An 18025-nucleotide genomic window follows, 5' to 3' on the forward strand; every position below is an offset into this window, starting at 1 on the left:
CGTCATAAATGCTACGTCTGAAGGCATCATTTTGCTTCGAATGAAGACTTTAAACGAAGATAACTTTCTTATTTCATCACCATTTTTAAAGAATCATAGCGCAGGCTACGCCGTTCACGGAGCCCGGCCTTCAGTCTTTTACCAGTTTGAAACACTTCGACAAACCTTTTCACAATACGGCCGTCTGAAGGAGCACTGTCAAATCATTATTTTGGAAACAGGTTTGTCCAAGTGTTTGATGAAACTAATTACCTTATCACACTCCGGTAATAAAGCGAAGGCGGGGCTCTTTAAGCGGCATAGACTGCTCTTTGTTTTGTTTAAAATGGTATAGTAAAGGAAAAGTTATCTTTGATTTAAGTCTTCATTTTAAGCAAAATGTTGCCATCCGACATAGCATATATGACGTAATTTATCACGTGGTACACACACACTGAACAAGGCCCTCTCAGAGTTGCCCCCAGTGAAACAATTGTTCACATTAATTTAAGATGTGCAATACCTCAAGAATTATACAAAATTAAGACCATTTTCTAGATTTATTTCAAAATTCACTTAAATCAATACACAACCAAGTATCTAACGATTCTATATTTACAAAACAGATCATCAACTAAATGAAGCACATTCTCTACCATAACTTAATCATACAGTCGAAACCCGTTGGCTCGAACTCGCTTGGCTCGAATTCCTCTTTGGCTCAACGAGATGTTAGGGCCTGATTTCTGTAAACTGAAGGTAAACATTTCAGCTTGACTTGAATTTTCCAAGGCTCGAGGTATTTTTGCTGGTCCCTTGGAGTTCGAGCCAACGGGGTTCGACTGTAAATGAACATGGAACATTTATTTCAGTGGCAAACAACACACTTATGAAGTATGTTACAACTAATACATTGAAAACTACAGCGAAAAGCCCGGTTGTCAAACAATTTAAGTAAGAGGCAAAGAGACAGGAGAAAATGATCACTTACTCCAAATACTCTTAAAGCTGCACTGTCACAGATTGACCATTTTGACAACTTTTTTTTGTCTTGGAATGAGCCAATTTTTTATTTAATGTCTGGAATCGGGTGATATAAAAGACTGGTGCTCAAAGATCAGAATGCTAACGTTTTAAGAGAAATGTAAAATTCAGCAGTTTTCAAAACAATTGAGATCTGTTCTATTGTGACTTAAATAACTGATTTGAAAGCATTGGTGCCAGAATCAGCTGATTCTGAGACAAAAAAGAAGAAGTTGTCAAATCGGTCAATCTGTGAGAGTGCAGCTTTAACATTAGAAACAAATTATAAAAGCATCTATCTGACTGAACACCTGATTAATGTAAAACAATTAAAGAAATATTTAAACATAGCTTCTTATAAAATTTAAAAAAAATATTTTTATTAATTTTATGAATGTAATAAACTCTAATTCAAAATCTATTTATTTTAAAATCCTATGTAACGTACATTTATGTGATCTTGAATGCCTTGTGACCCTTTTATAAAGAATTGTATCTAAAGAGTTTCATATGTAGGGAAGGAATTCATTCAACACTGTATCGAAAATGATGTTACTCCCATGGTTTTTTAGCATCGAAAGATTACAAAATGTCATTTCACGTCCAATTTTGCTTTAAATAAAAAACAAATTCAATTCAGTACAAACAGTAGGAACTTGAGCTATAAAGCATTTTCCCCTTTCAAAGATACCAAAGGTCTACATGCATTGAAACAAAGTTTTTCGAAAGGCTCCTTAAAATGACATGCAAGACATTTTCTGTGCATTGGATACCAAATAATGTCTAAAAATTCAATATTTCAATATATAAATAATATATATTATAATTTTGTAATAGATTATTACTTCATCCTATTACTTATGAACAAGAGGTATATAAGTATAATGTTTATCAATGTGTTTTAAGATCATTTACTGGTATTCTAACAGATCTTCATGTTCATGTATAACTAATGCACGAGTCAATTGTAACCAAGATCCCCCACCAGGTCCGAGGAATAGCATGGACTTTGACTTTCGGTCCAGCAAATCTTGGGTAAAATCCCCGCCCTGCAGGGACACACTACTGGTAAAATCCTCGCCAAATGCCCCCCCCCCCCATCCCAGGGACATCTTAGGTAAGGCCCATTCCACACTATTTTCAGCGCAAACAAAACCACCACATTCACCTGGCACTGCAGTGCCCCCTGGAAGGTGAAAACACAGCCCATTTTCCCGGCTGTCCCCGGTATTCCCCAGACCTGGGGGGACAGTGGTTACAATTGACTGATGCATAATCATAACATACAATTTAGTAATGTAAAGAAAAGTAAAATAGTTTGACCTACAACAATAATCACAGAAATAGCATTTCAAATGTAAAATTAATCATTGAACATACTTTAAGCAAGTATATGGACATCTAATCAACAATCTGCTGACTCAATATGCTGACTTATATACTAGTATCTCTTTGTAAGTTTGTCTAATGGCTTACTGAAAGAAAGGCACAATCAACGATTGCCAAAATGTGTTTAATTACCAAAATGTTAAATGAAACTTCTAAAAGTGGTATTAGATGGTATCTTAAACTCTATGTTTTTCTTTTATAGAAATCTATCATTTAACATGAAAATTACATAATTAATTGCAAGGTTTATATGTTAACAAGGTCAAGAACGATCAAAGTGAAAGAGCAATCATAAATTACACTATGTAAATGTTTAAAAAAGTAACAAAACAAAACGGTCCCTGAAAATTGCCATGTATACTCAGGGTCTAAAAATGTACCCTTCTTTGCTGTAGCCGATACCGGACTACTTCCCCAAATGGCCAGAATCTGTATTTTTTTCTCAAAATAGGCCCTGAAATTCCCCATTTAAAACAAAATAAAAAAGTACTTATATATATATTATATAATAAGAAGCTCATGATTCATTATATGATGTCTCTGTGTGATATATTTACTGTTTAATTGATTTTTACTCCATTAATTTTGTTCCCAATATGTTTGAAAAAGTATTCTGAGAATTTGTTTCCCCCCAAAAAGCGCTAATATGTCTTCCCCATAACCAGTAAAAAGGTCCCGATACTTAAAACAAAGAAACCAGGACTGAAAATTTTAAATGTAAACAAAGAAAAATTGACAATGAATGTAGTGTGAAGTACTTTTAAAGTTTGTTTTAGAACTTGACATTCATTGTATACACATAAGGCAGGCAATAATATGTACAGATGCAACTACACTTCTGTACATGTTCTAGATTAATTCTTGAAAAAGCGACCACGTAGTCACTTCGGAAAAATGAGCGCAATATATATATGTATATATATATGTATATGTTGCAAATAGTTTCTGTTAATATCTTGGATGATCATATAAATTTTTGGAAAGTTGGGGTTCAAAATGTGTTTTGATGGTTTCTGAATCTGGAAAGACTAGAAAAAAACTTCAGCCATTTTTCTACAGATTTCGGACTTAGATTTCAGTGCAGAACTTTTTGTAGTTGCATTTTATCTAACTCAGTGCTCCAGTTAGCCCTAAATAGCAGAGTAAGCATCCAGCTTCCTTATACTACACCCTACAGTGCCCTCATTTTTGACAGAGTAAAATTTAAAAAAAAGTACAGTCAAACCCCGTTGGCTCGAATTTGCTTGGCTTGAATTCCTCTTTGGCTCGAACTGGATGTATTATAAAAGGACTGATTTCTTTATGTATACTAAATATAAAAAAAAAAATTGCTTGGCTTGAATTTTTTGAGGCTCGATGTATTTTTGCTGGGCCCTGAGAGTTCGAGCCAAGAGGGTTCGAATGTATAAAAATAATTAATATACAGGGTTTTGACATTAAAGTAAAGATAATAGCTAAGGTATTCTTAACAAACTATAGTTATTGAAACTAGATACAAGACTTACTCAATAAGATTTAAACATTGGCCCTTGCACTTAGTGCCCTATTAAGGCTCATTCAATGTGCATAAAAATGCCGTATCTGACCTATCATATATACATATATATATATAACAATGAGGAACATATTAAAATTATTGTTACCTACATGTAGTGTACAGATGGAAATAAAACATTTTATGATTTTTGATAAAAAAAAACCTATGGTAACAGCCTTATGTAATATATTAGTCTGGTATAAAAAGAATCCAATTGATTTTACTATTGTTGATTTAGTATTTTTCCAAGAAAAACAAAACAAATACATCATGTGGCTTAAAGATGCACTCTTACTCCCAAATAAGATTTACAACAATTAATACAATTGTTTTAACAAACCAAAAAGAATGAATAAATGTCAAAAACAATGGTTCTTATGAAGGATACAGAGTTTAATTTGAAAGAAAGGTGCAGAAAACATGGTATTTCTACCTTATCAGATGATAGTAGATCACAGTAAATCTTTTATCTCTCACCAATCATTTAATATTTTTCATGTTGTCTGCTATTAAATACACGGTTATAGTCTTGTTATCCATAATTAGTATTTTCCATAAATGAATTATTTAATAAGCTGTTAAAGGTTTATCACTCAAAAATTTATGTTTGTTATACATGTGTATGTATTCATTTTGAATAAGAGTGTCTCTTTAAAAAACAATCCACCAGAAAAAACATTTGGAAAATGAAAAAAAAAAAGATTTATTTATAGTATCTTTAACCATCTTCTCAAAAAAAAAACAGATTTCGAGAACTCTGTAAATATTGTGTTCTGAAAACAAGCCAGAAGTGGTTTTCAGAAGGAGGTTTTGATCCTCTGTACTTGTTGTTGATTAGTTTAAAAAAAAGGGAATGAAGCTATAAGCTGCACTCTCACAGATTGACTGTTATGACAACTTTTTTTTATTTTTTGTCTAGCAATGAGCCAAATTTTGCATAAATTTCTTGAAACTAATGATACAAGACTGCTGACAAAAGATCAGATTGAGTTTTTCATATTCACATTCAAAAATTGATGTTTAAAAAGGTCAAAGAGTTACTTAAGCTTTAAAAAAAATAAAACTTTTGGCAGTTGTCCAAACAATTGAGATCAGGCCCCAATTTCTCAAAACTTCTTAAGCTTAACAGGCTTAAGTCGCTTATTTCAATTAGCCAAAATACATACTAATAATGCATTTCGATAAATGAAAAATGGTTTCTTCTAACTAGCGTCCAGATTTTTCTTATATAATTTCAAAAAAATCTTAAAGAAGTAAATACAACGCACATTATGGAACAACAAAAACAGTGAGTTTAGCTTAAACTTGTAATAAGGGACTTAAGAAGTTTCGAGAAATTTGGGGCCTGTTCTATTGTGAGTTATCCTAAAATGTATGACTGTATTGAAGGCATAATGATACCAAAACAGCTGATTCTGAGATAAAAACAAAATGTCAAAACTGTCAATCTATGAGAGTGCTGCTTTAATTCACCAATTGAAAAAAAAACAATGGAAAAATGTAAAAAGGGAAGTTAGTGACTGGACATCTAGAACAAAATGTTTGAGTTCTTGAAATATGACATTTTTAAATATTTCCCATTCTTTTAATTTCTTAAGTATAACAATGAATTTGTTTCATTATATACATATCATAAGCAACAATTGTTTAAAAAGCAGTTAGATCCTTTTTATACCAGACTTATAAAAATAGATACCAGGGATTCATAATTCAATTATTTACGCTTTCGTAGAAAAACATGCCATTTTGTATGAGCATGTTATGTCATTTCAAAAATAATGTTGTTGAAATTGTGTCCCAGCCCTGAGTGCCCTGACGTTTGATTTGGAACTGAGAGCAGGTTTAAGTTTAAAAATATCTAAGTGACATTTTCACAGTTTGAAACAGTGAAATACAATATCAAAAATTATTTCACTGACAAATCTCTACAAACCACCGGAAAGCATATATAATAATATATTATGAATTATTTTAATTTTTAAACTACAGTACTTAAAAATGTTTCTCATAGAAGGTTAAATATACATACATGTATGTAAATATGAAAAAGAAATCAGGAGTCTATGCATAAAATTTAGTGTTTTGTGAAGTTATTTGAGTTAGTTAAAAAAGTGCAAATCCAAGAATTTCTTTACTGAAAATTAAGTCCAAAATTCATTTTAAGCTTTACAGCATTTTCAAGCATAATAAAATCATCAGATAGTATTCTAAGTCCTAACTTTCTGTCTAGTTTTGATATGTTTCAAGAGTATAGGTGGAAAATAGTAATTATTTTCAGAGGTATTATGCCGCTTTTCAAGAAGTGATTGAGGACATTTTTATATTATACCTTTCCATGAAACTTCAACATTTTTTTCAAAACATCCAAGTTATTTTCCAGAATAACTGAAGACAGGTATCAAACTTTCTGTTATACAATTGTGATAACTTGACATGATATACATGTAATATCTTCTATTGAGGTTCTAGTGTCCCGTCATGATATTGGGTGTCCTTAGGGGTAATGTTTATATTTGTTTTTATGAAAAAAATATAAACTCAAAAAATGAATATTTAAAAACAAATGTTAGCACAAACAGATATAATCTATAATTAACTAACAATATTTTAATGATGATTGGATGTTCACATATTTAAACATAGAGATTCTGCAGTACTTCTGGTTCCCGATCGAAGCACTGCAGAACTACATGATGTGCTTGGTTGAAAATCTGGTCCTTTCTTTGGATTTCTACAACCTCTGCATTTGCATGTTCTTAAGCAAGGGAGCTTCATACTGTAACAAGGACATCTCTGCCCAATGCATGTCAACTGATTGTTATTTCCTGTTTTTCCACAGTTACACACACTGAGGGGTTTCAGTTCTGGCGGCTGCAGTTCAATTTTTACTTTTTTCACTGAGGGTTCATCATCATCAATTTGATCTAATTCCTCGGGTCCATTCTTAGATTTTAAAACACCGTAAGCTGAAGTATTCTTTTTTCTTTTCTGTTTGCCTTTTTGTGCTTTTTTGTTTAACACTTTATTCAGTGAACCCTGTTTTCTTTGCTGCTTAGCTTTGTGAATCAGTTTTACACTTTGTCTGACTTTCTTTTTACTTCTAGCACGTTTGTGGTATGTGAACATCGGTATGTCTTCCCTGTCATCATTCGCAGATGTATCATTAGTTGCTTTAGTGATTTCCTTATCATCAGAGATCAAAGTTGAATGTTCGGCAGATGTAGAAGGTTCAGGATGCAATGAAATTTCAGTTGTTGATGGTGCACATTGATCAAGCAAGTTAATTCCTTCTAACAGTATTGACTGCAAATTGTTTGTCTCACCATTCATGTTCACACTGCAAATTGCCTCACCTAGAGGGGAATTATGAATGTAAGTACACAGTTTTTTGAAGCAGGAGAGTAACACTTTCAGTAGAGGATTTGGGACAAATAACCAATGATCCTTACACCAGCTGCACGAAGGTTTTAGTCGCATTTTGCCACCAACACAATTCTTACATACGAAATGCTTGCAAACGTTATGGTTTGGACCCATAGGCTCGTATAGAACGTTAAAGCATACATAACAACCAAGCGATTGTCTTAAACACGGAAGCAGACTTCGTAATTCGCTCCATGACTCCGGAACTGACGGGTCAGCACGCATGACAATGCGGCAGATCGATGTATAAAAGTCGAGGGCATGCATTTCAATTATTAACGAACGATTTCGTTATTATAATTGTTAAAATTTTGTAAAAAAACTGTCTAAAATTTTGCAAAAATCTACAGAGTATGCGTAAATACAACTGACGTCATCATTTTTTGTGCACTTATACAAATATTTTCCGTTGAAAAGTCTGCCAACGGTCACACCACACTATAATTATGCCTTAGTAATAAACGAACTACACGCAGCGTTATTTCCCTTTCTGTTCCGAAGCTAGAAATATCGAGGGCTCAGCGCAATACTGTTGTTACTCCATTTTTCAAAATTGTTCAGGAGAAGTGTTGGATATATTTGAACATAACAATGCTGTACTGTATGTTAATTTCAAACCCAAAAAATATTATCATTAAACATTGAACACAAATTTAAAAGATGAATTTGATGAAAATTTGACTTACTACAGTTTGCACCGCAAAAGTCAGATTTCATCAGAATATATATTTATGCAACATTCTCGTAACTTGACCTACGCCAGTTTTCCACCTGATATTATTTCAATTTGAGAAAATATATTTATGCTACATTGTACGTAGCACTTTTTGTCTTTGACATTATCAATGAGAAATATGGTTTATAACCGAACAGATAATGAACAACATTTTTATTTGATAATTGTTACAACCACGTAGTGCCTCACTTTTGAAATTGCTCATAATTCGAGTTGAATAGAGGTCTAACTTAACACTTATATAATGGAAAAGGGCTCCGGGCGAAAGTATATTTGGTCAGTAAGTAAAGTGCGAGTGAGAAGACATGAATGAATGTTAAGTTTTTCTTAAACAATTCGGAAAATGTACCAATGATTAGTAAGTTATATTTTTGTTACAGTTTTGCTTTTTATAAATGAAGTCATTTTATATTAAATAATGAAAGGTGAGTTAAGGCAATTTTTGGTGGCTAAAAAACTTTAGAGCATTTTTTGTAACTTGAAGTACTTTTGAATGTCATGCAAACCCTTTATGAACCTCTATTTGTTATGTTTATTGCAATATTTTGATTGTTATTGTGTATATGACTTATGTGTATTCATTATTGCGTTTAGATTATTGACCAAAAGTTAATATCAACATAATTCAAGAGAAGTATTTATATGAACAACTACATAATTCTCGATTCTACCACGGACCTACATGTATACTATAGACCATAAAAGTGATTCAACAAACTATTTAAAATTTTGAACAATGCTTTGGTGTTCATTGGTAAAATCAGTTAAGTTGGCTATTGAATAATTTCTTAAAGGGACAATACACCAGATTGGCAACAAAAAAGTCTTTTCTGTAACGAACCTCAGGGCAATTATTTAATAAAATGTTTTAATCTTTGATATCATAATTGTAAAAAAATAAATACCAAAATGTAAAAAAAATCGGGTCGGAGACCGGGTTCGAGCCGGTGTCGCCAAAATTGTAATCTAGTGTTGTATCATGGTCATTGTGCTACGAAGGCTTACCCTAAAATGGAATATTGAAGCTATATACCTAACTTGGTAATATCACGTGATAACATCGACTAGCCAATCACGCATAAGGAATGAATTCTACTAGGCATACCTAGTAAATTTTTTAATGGAAAAATACGAAAAAACTGCGAACAAAAAAATTAAATAAAAACTACGTGGTACTTGAGTTAGTAAGTTGCAATGCATTGAACACATCGATACTAAGTTTATGTCAGTTTTCGACAATTTTCTTTTTCCCCGCTATTTCATCGTACTGAGTGCAGCCCCTTGAACTTAAAAAGTTTTTTCCAAAGATTGGACAAGACTCCATATTATTCCAGTGTGTGTATACCACGTGATAAATTGCGTCATAAATGCTATGTCGGAGGGCAATATTTTGCTTCGAATGAAGACTTCAAACAAAGATAACATCACTATTTCTTCACCATTTTAGAAGAACCATATAGCGTAGTCTACGCCTCTTACGGAGCCCCCGCCTTCGGTCTTTACCAGAGGTCTATTGAGATTTTAGTTTCTTAAAACACTTCGAAACACCTTTCCACAATACGGCCGTCTGACGGATCGCTGTCAACGCACTACTTGGGAAATCTGTCTGTCGAAGTGTTTGATAAACTAATCACCTTATCAAACTTGGTAATAAAACGAAGGCGGGGTTCTCTAAGCGGCATAGACTGCACTTTGTTTTATTTAAAATGGTGTAGTAAAAGAATAGTTATCTTTTATTTAAGTCTTCATTTTAAGCAAAATGTTGCCTTCCGACGTAGCATATATGACGTAACTTATCACATGATATGCACAAACTGTATTCTATGACCTGAGTCTGAGTTTGAGAGTCGAGACATAAACTTACTTCCTATTTTCATTCTGTTTTTAAAAAGGTTATTACTTAAGTAATATTGGTAAACATTAGTGTATCAGTTCTACAATAAGGCTCGTAAAATTTGTACAAACTAATCATGGATATTTTGAAACTGTTAAGAAATCGGTTTTCTGAGACTGAGTCTGACGACCGACATTGAGTAATTGAATATATATAAACTTACAGGAACAAGTACATTTTGTGAGATTGGCTAGTTGTCAACAAGGCAGACAAGTGGTTTTTCTCCGGGTACTCCGGTTTCCTACATTACAATTTAAAATAAACCTGTTTTAGAGGCAGGAAGGACACTAAATGAGAAAAAAAACATGCTATTGGCACCGGATGTTCAAACTCAAATTATTAAAAAAAAACACAAATCTTATGATTCCACATTTAAATATACAATGCAAAAAATGTCATATTTTGAAAATTTGTTTTTTCATAAATATGCACTTTGTACTGTGTACATATGTTCACTATACTCAGTGCAAAGTGCATATTAATGTGTGTGTGTGTGTGTGTGCGTGTGCGTGTGCGTGTGCGTGTGTGTGTGTGTGTGTTTAATAGCTTTTCAAAAGTTTGCAATCGTACTTATTAGTTTGGCATTATAAGATATCTTTTAACGATTGTTTTTATTGAAGATTGAAAGTCTGTTGCCAGTGAAACACACAGACACTTTAAACAGACTATACATGCATCACAATAGCTTTATCAATATATGATGGATGGGATGATCGCCCTGAAAAGCTAATGCGGGCTCCTATAAGACTTTCACGTTTATTTGCCATTTTGGTAAATATTTGGACAAATGTGAGGTTTCAAGAGCGCTCAAAAACCAGTGGGCCCATGCTTCGATAACCTCCAAAAGGCGGTTACACCTAATATATTTCGACACAAATAGTAGATTGGTTGTGTAAATTGCTTTTCTGTGTAATCATGTGTCTTTCATTTAGGGCAAAAAATAATTTGTTTCAGGTTTCATATTCCCCGAAAAAAAGATAAGAAGGTCGGAAAGTCTTCTTTTTCATTTTCTTTTCTTTGTTAATTAAGCATATTTTTCTGTTAACAAAAACTATATATTTGAAAGGATGTATCTTTTTCCCCATTCAAAACAGATTACACTTTTCTAATTGAATCCTTCGTAACAAATAACAGAAAACGACTTTGAGTGTCTGCATACCGAATTATGCCCCATTTTAAGTTTCTGCGTTCCCAAAAGCCTAATTTATAAATCATTAATTGTGTGCGTTATTTCTTCCATCTATATCGAGTAATTATCGTTTTGTATTGGTGTGAAGTGAGGACACAACAAATTGGAACTTAGTTTTTTTATTATTACACAGCAGATGCCATATAATGTGTGCAAAACATTCACTTTTTATTCCAGTTGTGGAAATACAGCAGACATGCATCAGCCTAAAATTAAAATATAACGAACGGTTCAACAAAAAGAGTGATAAATAATTCCACGGAAATTGATTGTTATAACATTCAAGTAAATTGGAGATTTTAATGACATGAAACATTAAATATATTGTAAAGCCGAAGCACTTATTTTTTTTCTTTATTCAATACCCGGCCATTGATTTCGAATTGCTCCAGAACAGACGGACTGTATAAATCATTTAAATACTTTGCACCTACCGATGATGACCCCGAGCGAATGTCTCGTGCAGTTGTGGTTACAGAAGTCTCCGGCACAGCATGACTTGCAGACAGGGACAGAGCGGCGGGAATCCTCCATATCAAGCACCCCGCACTGGAACGGCGATAGAAAATATCAACCAGTGCTCATAAATTATGAGTTCCGACTGGGTATATCTTCCACGTCAAAACAGTTGAAAGTTCAAAATAAAATATATAGTCCTCATTCGTGTTTTTTATTATGTAAAACGCATTCAATTAAAATCTCTTTTTAATGTAAGATAGAGGATTTGACAGCGGGGATATCCATCAGAAGTTAATCCACGCATTCTATCGATGCAGTGGAATGCATGATAGGCAGCGTTTAGCATATACGTACTGGTTGACATTCGATTGTTTATATAGCGGTTTGTGGTGACCTATCTCGGCAAATTAATGTTTGTTAAATGTGCCACATAGGTACTTCATTAAAACAAACCTAAACGTACAATTGACGTCAGCTTTACTTGTATCCATGAATTTTTTGAACACATACCCCATGTGTCTATGCTATGCTTGGTTGATCTATGCAGAGTCTAGCGTGAAATTGCAAGTCCCTGATCTTGTGATTTTCAATAAGTTCCAATTTGGTATTTTCTTTGATACCGAATGCAATTTTGTTTTTTCAAATTTAATTTACGGTCAACCGACTCGAGACTGAACTATGTTTAATGAACATTGAAATAATCAATACGATAAAGAACTACTTACAGAAATATCCACACATCCCATCTTGAAATGAGATAATCCGACCCAGTCATACTCCTCAATACCACATATCTGAAGAGGACGGTGTTATTATCAAATGCGCATACATGCATTTTTACTTAATGAGGAATTACTTTCTTTGATCTACAAACATGTGCTCTTAATGAGGCATTTCTGTGTCTAAACTAGAAAAAGTGCACTAAATGAACCTTTTCTTTTCTTGAACTCAAAACTGTGCACCAAATGAGTTATTCTGTATCTAGCCAAGAAATATGTGTCTGAAATGATACACATGGAGGCACTTATGTGTTTGACCCGGCGAATTGTGCACTTATTGAGGAATTAACGTGTCTGATCGCTTGATAAACTTCTCTTTTGATCCTACCTGATCCTTGTGACATGGTTGCACGGTGTTACATTTCCCCGTGGTCTGCACGTGACCGCAGTCGAAACACACTGGTCCCCGGTCCTCACGAAGAAATAGTTCTGAAACAATGGAAACCAAACATTTCGAACCAATGAACTCCGACTAATATGGAAACTTCACTACGTGTAGTTTTTTAAATGCTTGAATTTAGTGGAAAGCAGGTGTCTTTATGGTTAAACTTGAATGACTAATCAATGTCAGATTCGCCTTCCAAGATCATGAAAGGGTTCTTTTATTGCGCTCTAACCGAATCCTGTCGCCTTAAAACAGGTCACATCCGTCTTAAGTTTGATTACATCCAATCAGATATATTTATCAAATCTCCCAATTGTTTTATATTCCACTGATGGTATTGTTTGATATTTTGAAATACTCCTTAGGTTTGTCTGAACCTTGCGGTTTACGGCTTTGGGTTCGGATCGCACTATGAGACGTATCTCACTGTCTTTTCGAATCGACACTGGTAGTGGATTCTACCTAGAAAACGGCATTATCATATGTAAGCTATCAGCTTTCGTCTCAGATGACCATATAAACAAATTTGTCAACACTAAACTAACCTTGTGCTCCACATCCGTGGCTATTGCAGAAGTTTACAACACAGCACTGAGTGCAGTGTCCGTCAGTTGAGTTGTTGTGGGCGCTCGAACACACCTGAGGCGGATATAAAAATACAAGTATAAATCAAGCACTGAAAGTGAAAATGTCTAAATGATATTAAAAAGAAGGACCTAGAGCCTTTTTAGATTCTTCTCATATAATGTCCCCTATTGCAAAAGAAAGAATTCAGTTTGATTCTCCATTTTAAAATTGAAAAGTTTATTATAAATATACTAAATTTTGCAATGCAGTTTTGATATTTCGTACACATATCACTAGGAAGCCACGCATTACATAGTATTCGAACGTTGATCTACATGCAGATGTAAAAGATAAGTTGTTCAATCTCTCTATGCTTTATTGACATTTCATTTTTATCGTTCATTCCAACTAATTAATTCAAGCAAACTCGCTTCATTTGTTTTTAGAATATAAATTTCAGAATGCAGAAAATCGGAGTTTTAATGTTTAGGGACTTTGTAGATATAAGATAATTAATTTTTTTTCATGACATTCTCATACACCAGAGCGGTGATGCTTTGCGTACGTATTCATCATTGTCAAACGCCTGATGAATGAAATTGATTCAGAGATGCTGAAAAATGCAGTTCGAACTAGTAAATATAACATATGAAATAAGAATCAGTACCGTGGAATCAGCACAACCGGATTTGAATCTGTTTTGACTGTGTTGTATCATACAGGACTGAAAAAAATAAATGCACACACAAATATTCTCATTGTCATAACTTTCTTCACAACTGTTGTAAAATATATAATATTTAAACTATCGCTCACAAGTATGTTGTGTTTTCTCCAAGCGAACAAGGTACACACCTCGTAAATTATGAACACCAGTGTTATGTTTCTTGCTATGCATGGCATGTGCGTTTCATCTCTGGCAACATTTGTACCAAGTTTCAACTGAATATCTTGAAACCATATGTGGGCGAGGTTAAAGTTTTTGCATGTAGGAGATACACCGACACCAAGGCTATGACATGACCGTGAGTTGTATTTCTTCGATAGCTAAAAACGTAATTTTGAATAATAGTTCACGCAGGGCCTGTTAAGGCGGTCGTACTAAACCTTTTTAGGATTGTTGGGATAAGAGTGAGGTTTGTGCACGTAAACTGGTATAAACACCTATTTTACTGACCGTTCCAAGGCGGTACCTAACAATCCTTGATAAAAATACCTAGTTTTTGTGTATACATTTGTAGTATATATGCAATGTGCTGTTTGTGGGGTTTGTGCTGTTGTTCCATGTTTCTTGTTTGTGATTTTTTGTGTTCTATGTCTTTGGCGTTTACCCAGTGCCATTAAACGAAGTTTATGTTTAAACTTTTAGCTACTGTGTTTGTTTCTGTAGTTTTTCACACAAGTATTTAACTCAAACAAGCTTATTTTAATTGCAATAGAAAAGGCATAATGTATCGTTATTTCCCTATTTTACTATATATTTGTGCACAAACAATTTGAAAAAAATGAAGGGATTTGGCGAATCCATTTACATGTACTTTTAGGGTGAACTAACGTTTATTAGGCGTTAACAGTAGACCGATTCTTATACTGGAGCCCGAGTTTGAAAAATTGTCTGAAAAACTAAACAACCTGCCCAGAAGCACACTGTTTCACGGTGTCGCAAAGTCCTGGGTGCGACATGTCCGCGCACGAGTAACACATAACGCTGCTCGATATCACTGTTTGGGAAGAATATTCAAATTTTATTTTTCAACCTCTCCGGAATAATTTTAGTAGCGAATTATAACCAAATAATATATATTGTTAAGGGCATAAAAGCAGGGTTGGAATCTCACGTTCACCAAATGAATGGCGAAAATGTATTTATTGTCTATAACGAATGTTGCATAAATAAAAAAAAGTCATATACATCCAAGATTATCCAAATTTTCTCTTAGCTAGACCAATCTGTACATTTTTACACTAGTGTTATACTCATGCCACCTGTTTGACAGTTAACGCCTGTAAAACCCGGATGACAGATGCACGTGTACACGTTTACGTGGTCTGTGCACGTGCCACCATGAAGACAGGGATTCGACTGACACTCGTTTATGTCTGAAAATCGGTCACGTTCATAAAAAAGTCAATGTATTAAACAACAATACCTGTTTGGCAGACGCTCCCGGCGTAACCCGGGAGACAGATGCACGAGAACTCGTTTAAACCGCCAATACACGTGCCTGCATTAAGACAAGGATTGGATGCACAGTCTTCAACCTCTGTAAAACAAAGACAGCATCCTAAATTTCAGATCTAATCTTTATTTGCAAGAAGGTGACATTTTTAATAAATATTTCTTTGATTGAATTTAGCAAAACAAGCTGGGCTTAACATTTACAGCTATAATTCTATAATACCAGCAGACCAGTCAAACAAAAAACATAGTTCTGGCCTATAAGGCGACTAAATGTCAATACAAAATAAGTTAAGTGATCCCAAATTCACATTAACTCCGCAATTGCTGAATATTGGTGTAGTTCGGTCCGGTTAGCGCATTGGTTATGACACTTGTTTTTCACTAAGGAATCCAAGTTCGTTTACCGGCCTGGGTAAATGTGAGTTTGGTTGGGTATTCCCCCAAGGCGGACAAATGGGTTTTATCCGAGCACAATGGTTCCACCAACATAAAAGGCCACACTCTTGCACAACACCTTGCCAACAAGACTGTTTAACTCTATTTAGTATTACTTTTTAAAAATGTAAATTGTAAAACAAAAAAAAACTAAGTAGAGTTTTAAAAGCCAGACTCCATGAAATCAGCACTTAAAGAAATTAAAATTTTGACAACACCTATTATTATTTTGTTCATCAGTGTTCTGGTACATTACCATGATATTCGCCAGAGCTTACGGTAAAACCCCTTACTATTCTCGCAGCGCTGCCCGCTGTAGCCCATGGAACAGACGCACGTATACCCCTTCACACCGCTAACACACCGGGAACCATGAAGACACGGCCTCGCCTCACACCAATCCGTCTCTGGGGGTAGGCATAGTGATATCAGAGTAACCACAGTTATTGATGTGGTATCCGTGTCATTCAAGTAATGCATTGTTGGTACTTCAGACATAGAATGCAGTATGCAATCAAGTAAGATGGTTTTGATGTTCGATATGCAAATGTAAGGTTATCTGTCCTGGTATATTTGTTTTGTCTCTTTCCAATGTCTTTTTGCCGTAAAACGCTTTGATGTACTTCAGATTTTATTGCCTCAATAAAATCCCTGTAGTGATTTTTGTATTGACACTGATACCTTTTGACATATTTCACCTTAATTGTACAATTATATAAATTTTAAACTTGTATACATATGATACTCAACTTACCAAATTTGAAGCCGGCTGGATATCCGTAACTTGCGGTGGAGTCAGATATATTTAGTTTTCCAATTCCAAAACAGATGACGCCAAACTTAACAGCTGGGTTGGAGTGTTTAATGGTGTGGTAGCCACTGTTCATGTCAATCGTCAATACCGAATAATTGCTGAACGGACTTGGCACCGTCTCACTAAGGCGTTTTGGGGGATTAAGAATGCCATCTAATATAAGCCCGCTAATGTCGAGTGTAGGAATGATCACTGAGATGTAATGCGACTGTTGGGCGTATATGGTTGGCAGAACAAACACGTACTCATTGAGATACTGGTTAACTGCTGGAATCCATGTCATGTAGCCCTGTTCGCCTTTTATTTGTACGACATTAAACTTCTCAGACCCAGTTACAACTACAGCGTGACTCTCGACCCTCGAGTCTAACACATTCGCCCGGCTAAACGCATGGCAGTTGGTTTGATTCCCAACATAGTGATGACAAATCGTTGATGTCCTACTAGTATTTGTGGAATCAGAAAGAACACGGGCAATGAACCTTTCCTGGGAATATATGCTTGGAACAATGACAGCCGACGATCCTTTTGACGATGGGACAAGACTCGTTATATGATGATCACATCCGCCACTCACGTAGTGTATATTGGGACTATAGGAACAGCCAAGACCGCTAATAACTGCTACTGGCTTATTCGAGTATACAACTGTCCCAGTAAGATCTGACCCGCTGACTTCCTGATAAACATCGTACCGGTTCAATGATTTGTGTGTCCACGTCCCTTTTGCAGACGTGACATTAACTTGAGTTAAATCCACAGTAGCCACAACGAGGAAGACGGCGTCAAACATATTTGGGGAATTGCTGGCCACTATATACTTGTTTCCAAGTACATTCAGTGGCAAAGCGGTGTACGTGTCAGCGCTTGTCCCAGGCTCATGCCAGTTTGTTACATACACACCAATATCCACATCACTAAGTAAATGTATGCCAGCTCCTTTTCTTACTCCGCTTCCTAATAATACGAGACTTTTACCAAATTCTATGCTACGAGTTCTGTTAAATGTGTACGATGTGTTGATGCCGAGGTAACTGTTGTACACCCACAGAGTACCTGAAGTATTGGATGCGATGTCCACAAACAGCCTATATGACACATCGTTGTTAAAATGCTCTGCGAACCCTACATAAAACTGCTTCCCGTAGGAACCTAAAATAAAGATTTTCATATCAATTTTTCATTCAATCCATACTTTATTTTCTCAACTTGAGGTGTTTTGTTGCTGTATATA

At 34.8% G+C, this 18025-nt stretch overlaps 2 protein-coding genes across 2 annotated transcripts; both read right to left on the minus strand.

Annotated features, from left to right (window-relative positions):
* Positions 1-525: 525 nt before the first annotated feature.
* On the minus strand, positions 526-7713 carry LOC128220805 (E3 ubiquitin-protein ligase MSL2-like). Its single transcript, XM_052929363.1, has one exon. The coding sequence runs from the start codon at positions 7616-7618 to the stop codon at positions 6554-6556; it is 1065 nt and encodes a 354-aa protein (XP_052785323.1). The 5' UTR covers positions 7619-7713; the 3' UTR covers positions 526-6553.
* Positions 7714-11284: 3571 nt separating this feature from the next.
* On the minus strand, positions 11285-17822 carry LOC128219165 (neurogenic locus notch homolog protein 1-like). The gene is made up of 10 exons (XM_052926982.1): positions 16732-17822; positions 16271-16384; positions 15511-15624; positions 14993-15081; positions 14028-14084; positions 13339-13432; positions 12737-12837; positions 12355-12423; positions 11605-11719; positions 11285-11376 (listed from the first exon to the last, which is right to left on the minus strand). The coding sequence occupies exons 1-10, from the start codon at positions 17582-17584 to the stop codon at positions 11372-11374; spliced, it is 1611 nt and encodes a 536-aa protein (XP_052782942.1). The 5' UTR covers positions 17585-17822; the 3' UTR covers positions 11285-11371.
* Between the last annotated feature and the right edge of the window lie 203 nt (positions 17823-18025).

The sequence above is a fragment of the Mya arenaria genome, chromosome 15 (assembly GCF_026914265.1).
Source record: "Mya arenaria isolate MELC-2E11 chromosome 15, ASM2691426v1".
In the NCBI taxonomy this organism is placed as follows: domain Eukaryota; kingdom Metazoa; phylum Mollusca; class Bivalvia; order Myida; family Myidae; genus Mya; species Mya arenaria.

Bases quoted from the DNA above. Each gene is read 5' to 3' on its own strand.
- LOC128219165 (XM_052926982.1), bottom strand. From the start codon at position 17,584: ATGTTTGACGCCGTCTTCCTCGTTGTGGCTACTGTGGATTTAACTCAA. The intron at 14,085-14,992 runs GTTGTTTAGTTT...TATTTTTTTCAG, and splicing joins AACAGTGTGCTTCTGGGCAG to TCCTGTATGATACAACACAG. The intron at 13,433-14,027 runs GTACTGATTCTT...TATCCGCCTCAG, and splicing joins CCGGTTGTGCTGATTCCACG to GTGTGTTCGAGCGCCCACAA.
- LOC128220805 (XM_052929363.1), bottom strand. From the start codon at position 7,618: ATGCATGCCCTCGACTTTTATACATCGATCTGCCGCATTGTCATGCGT.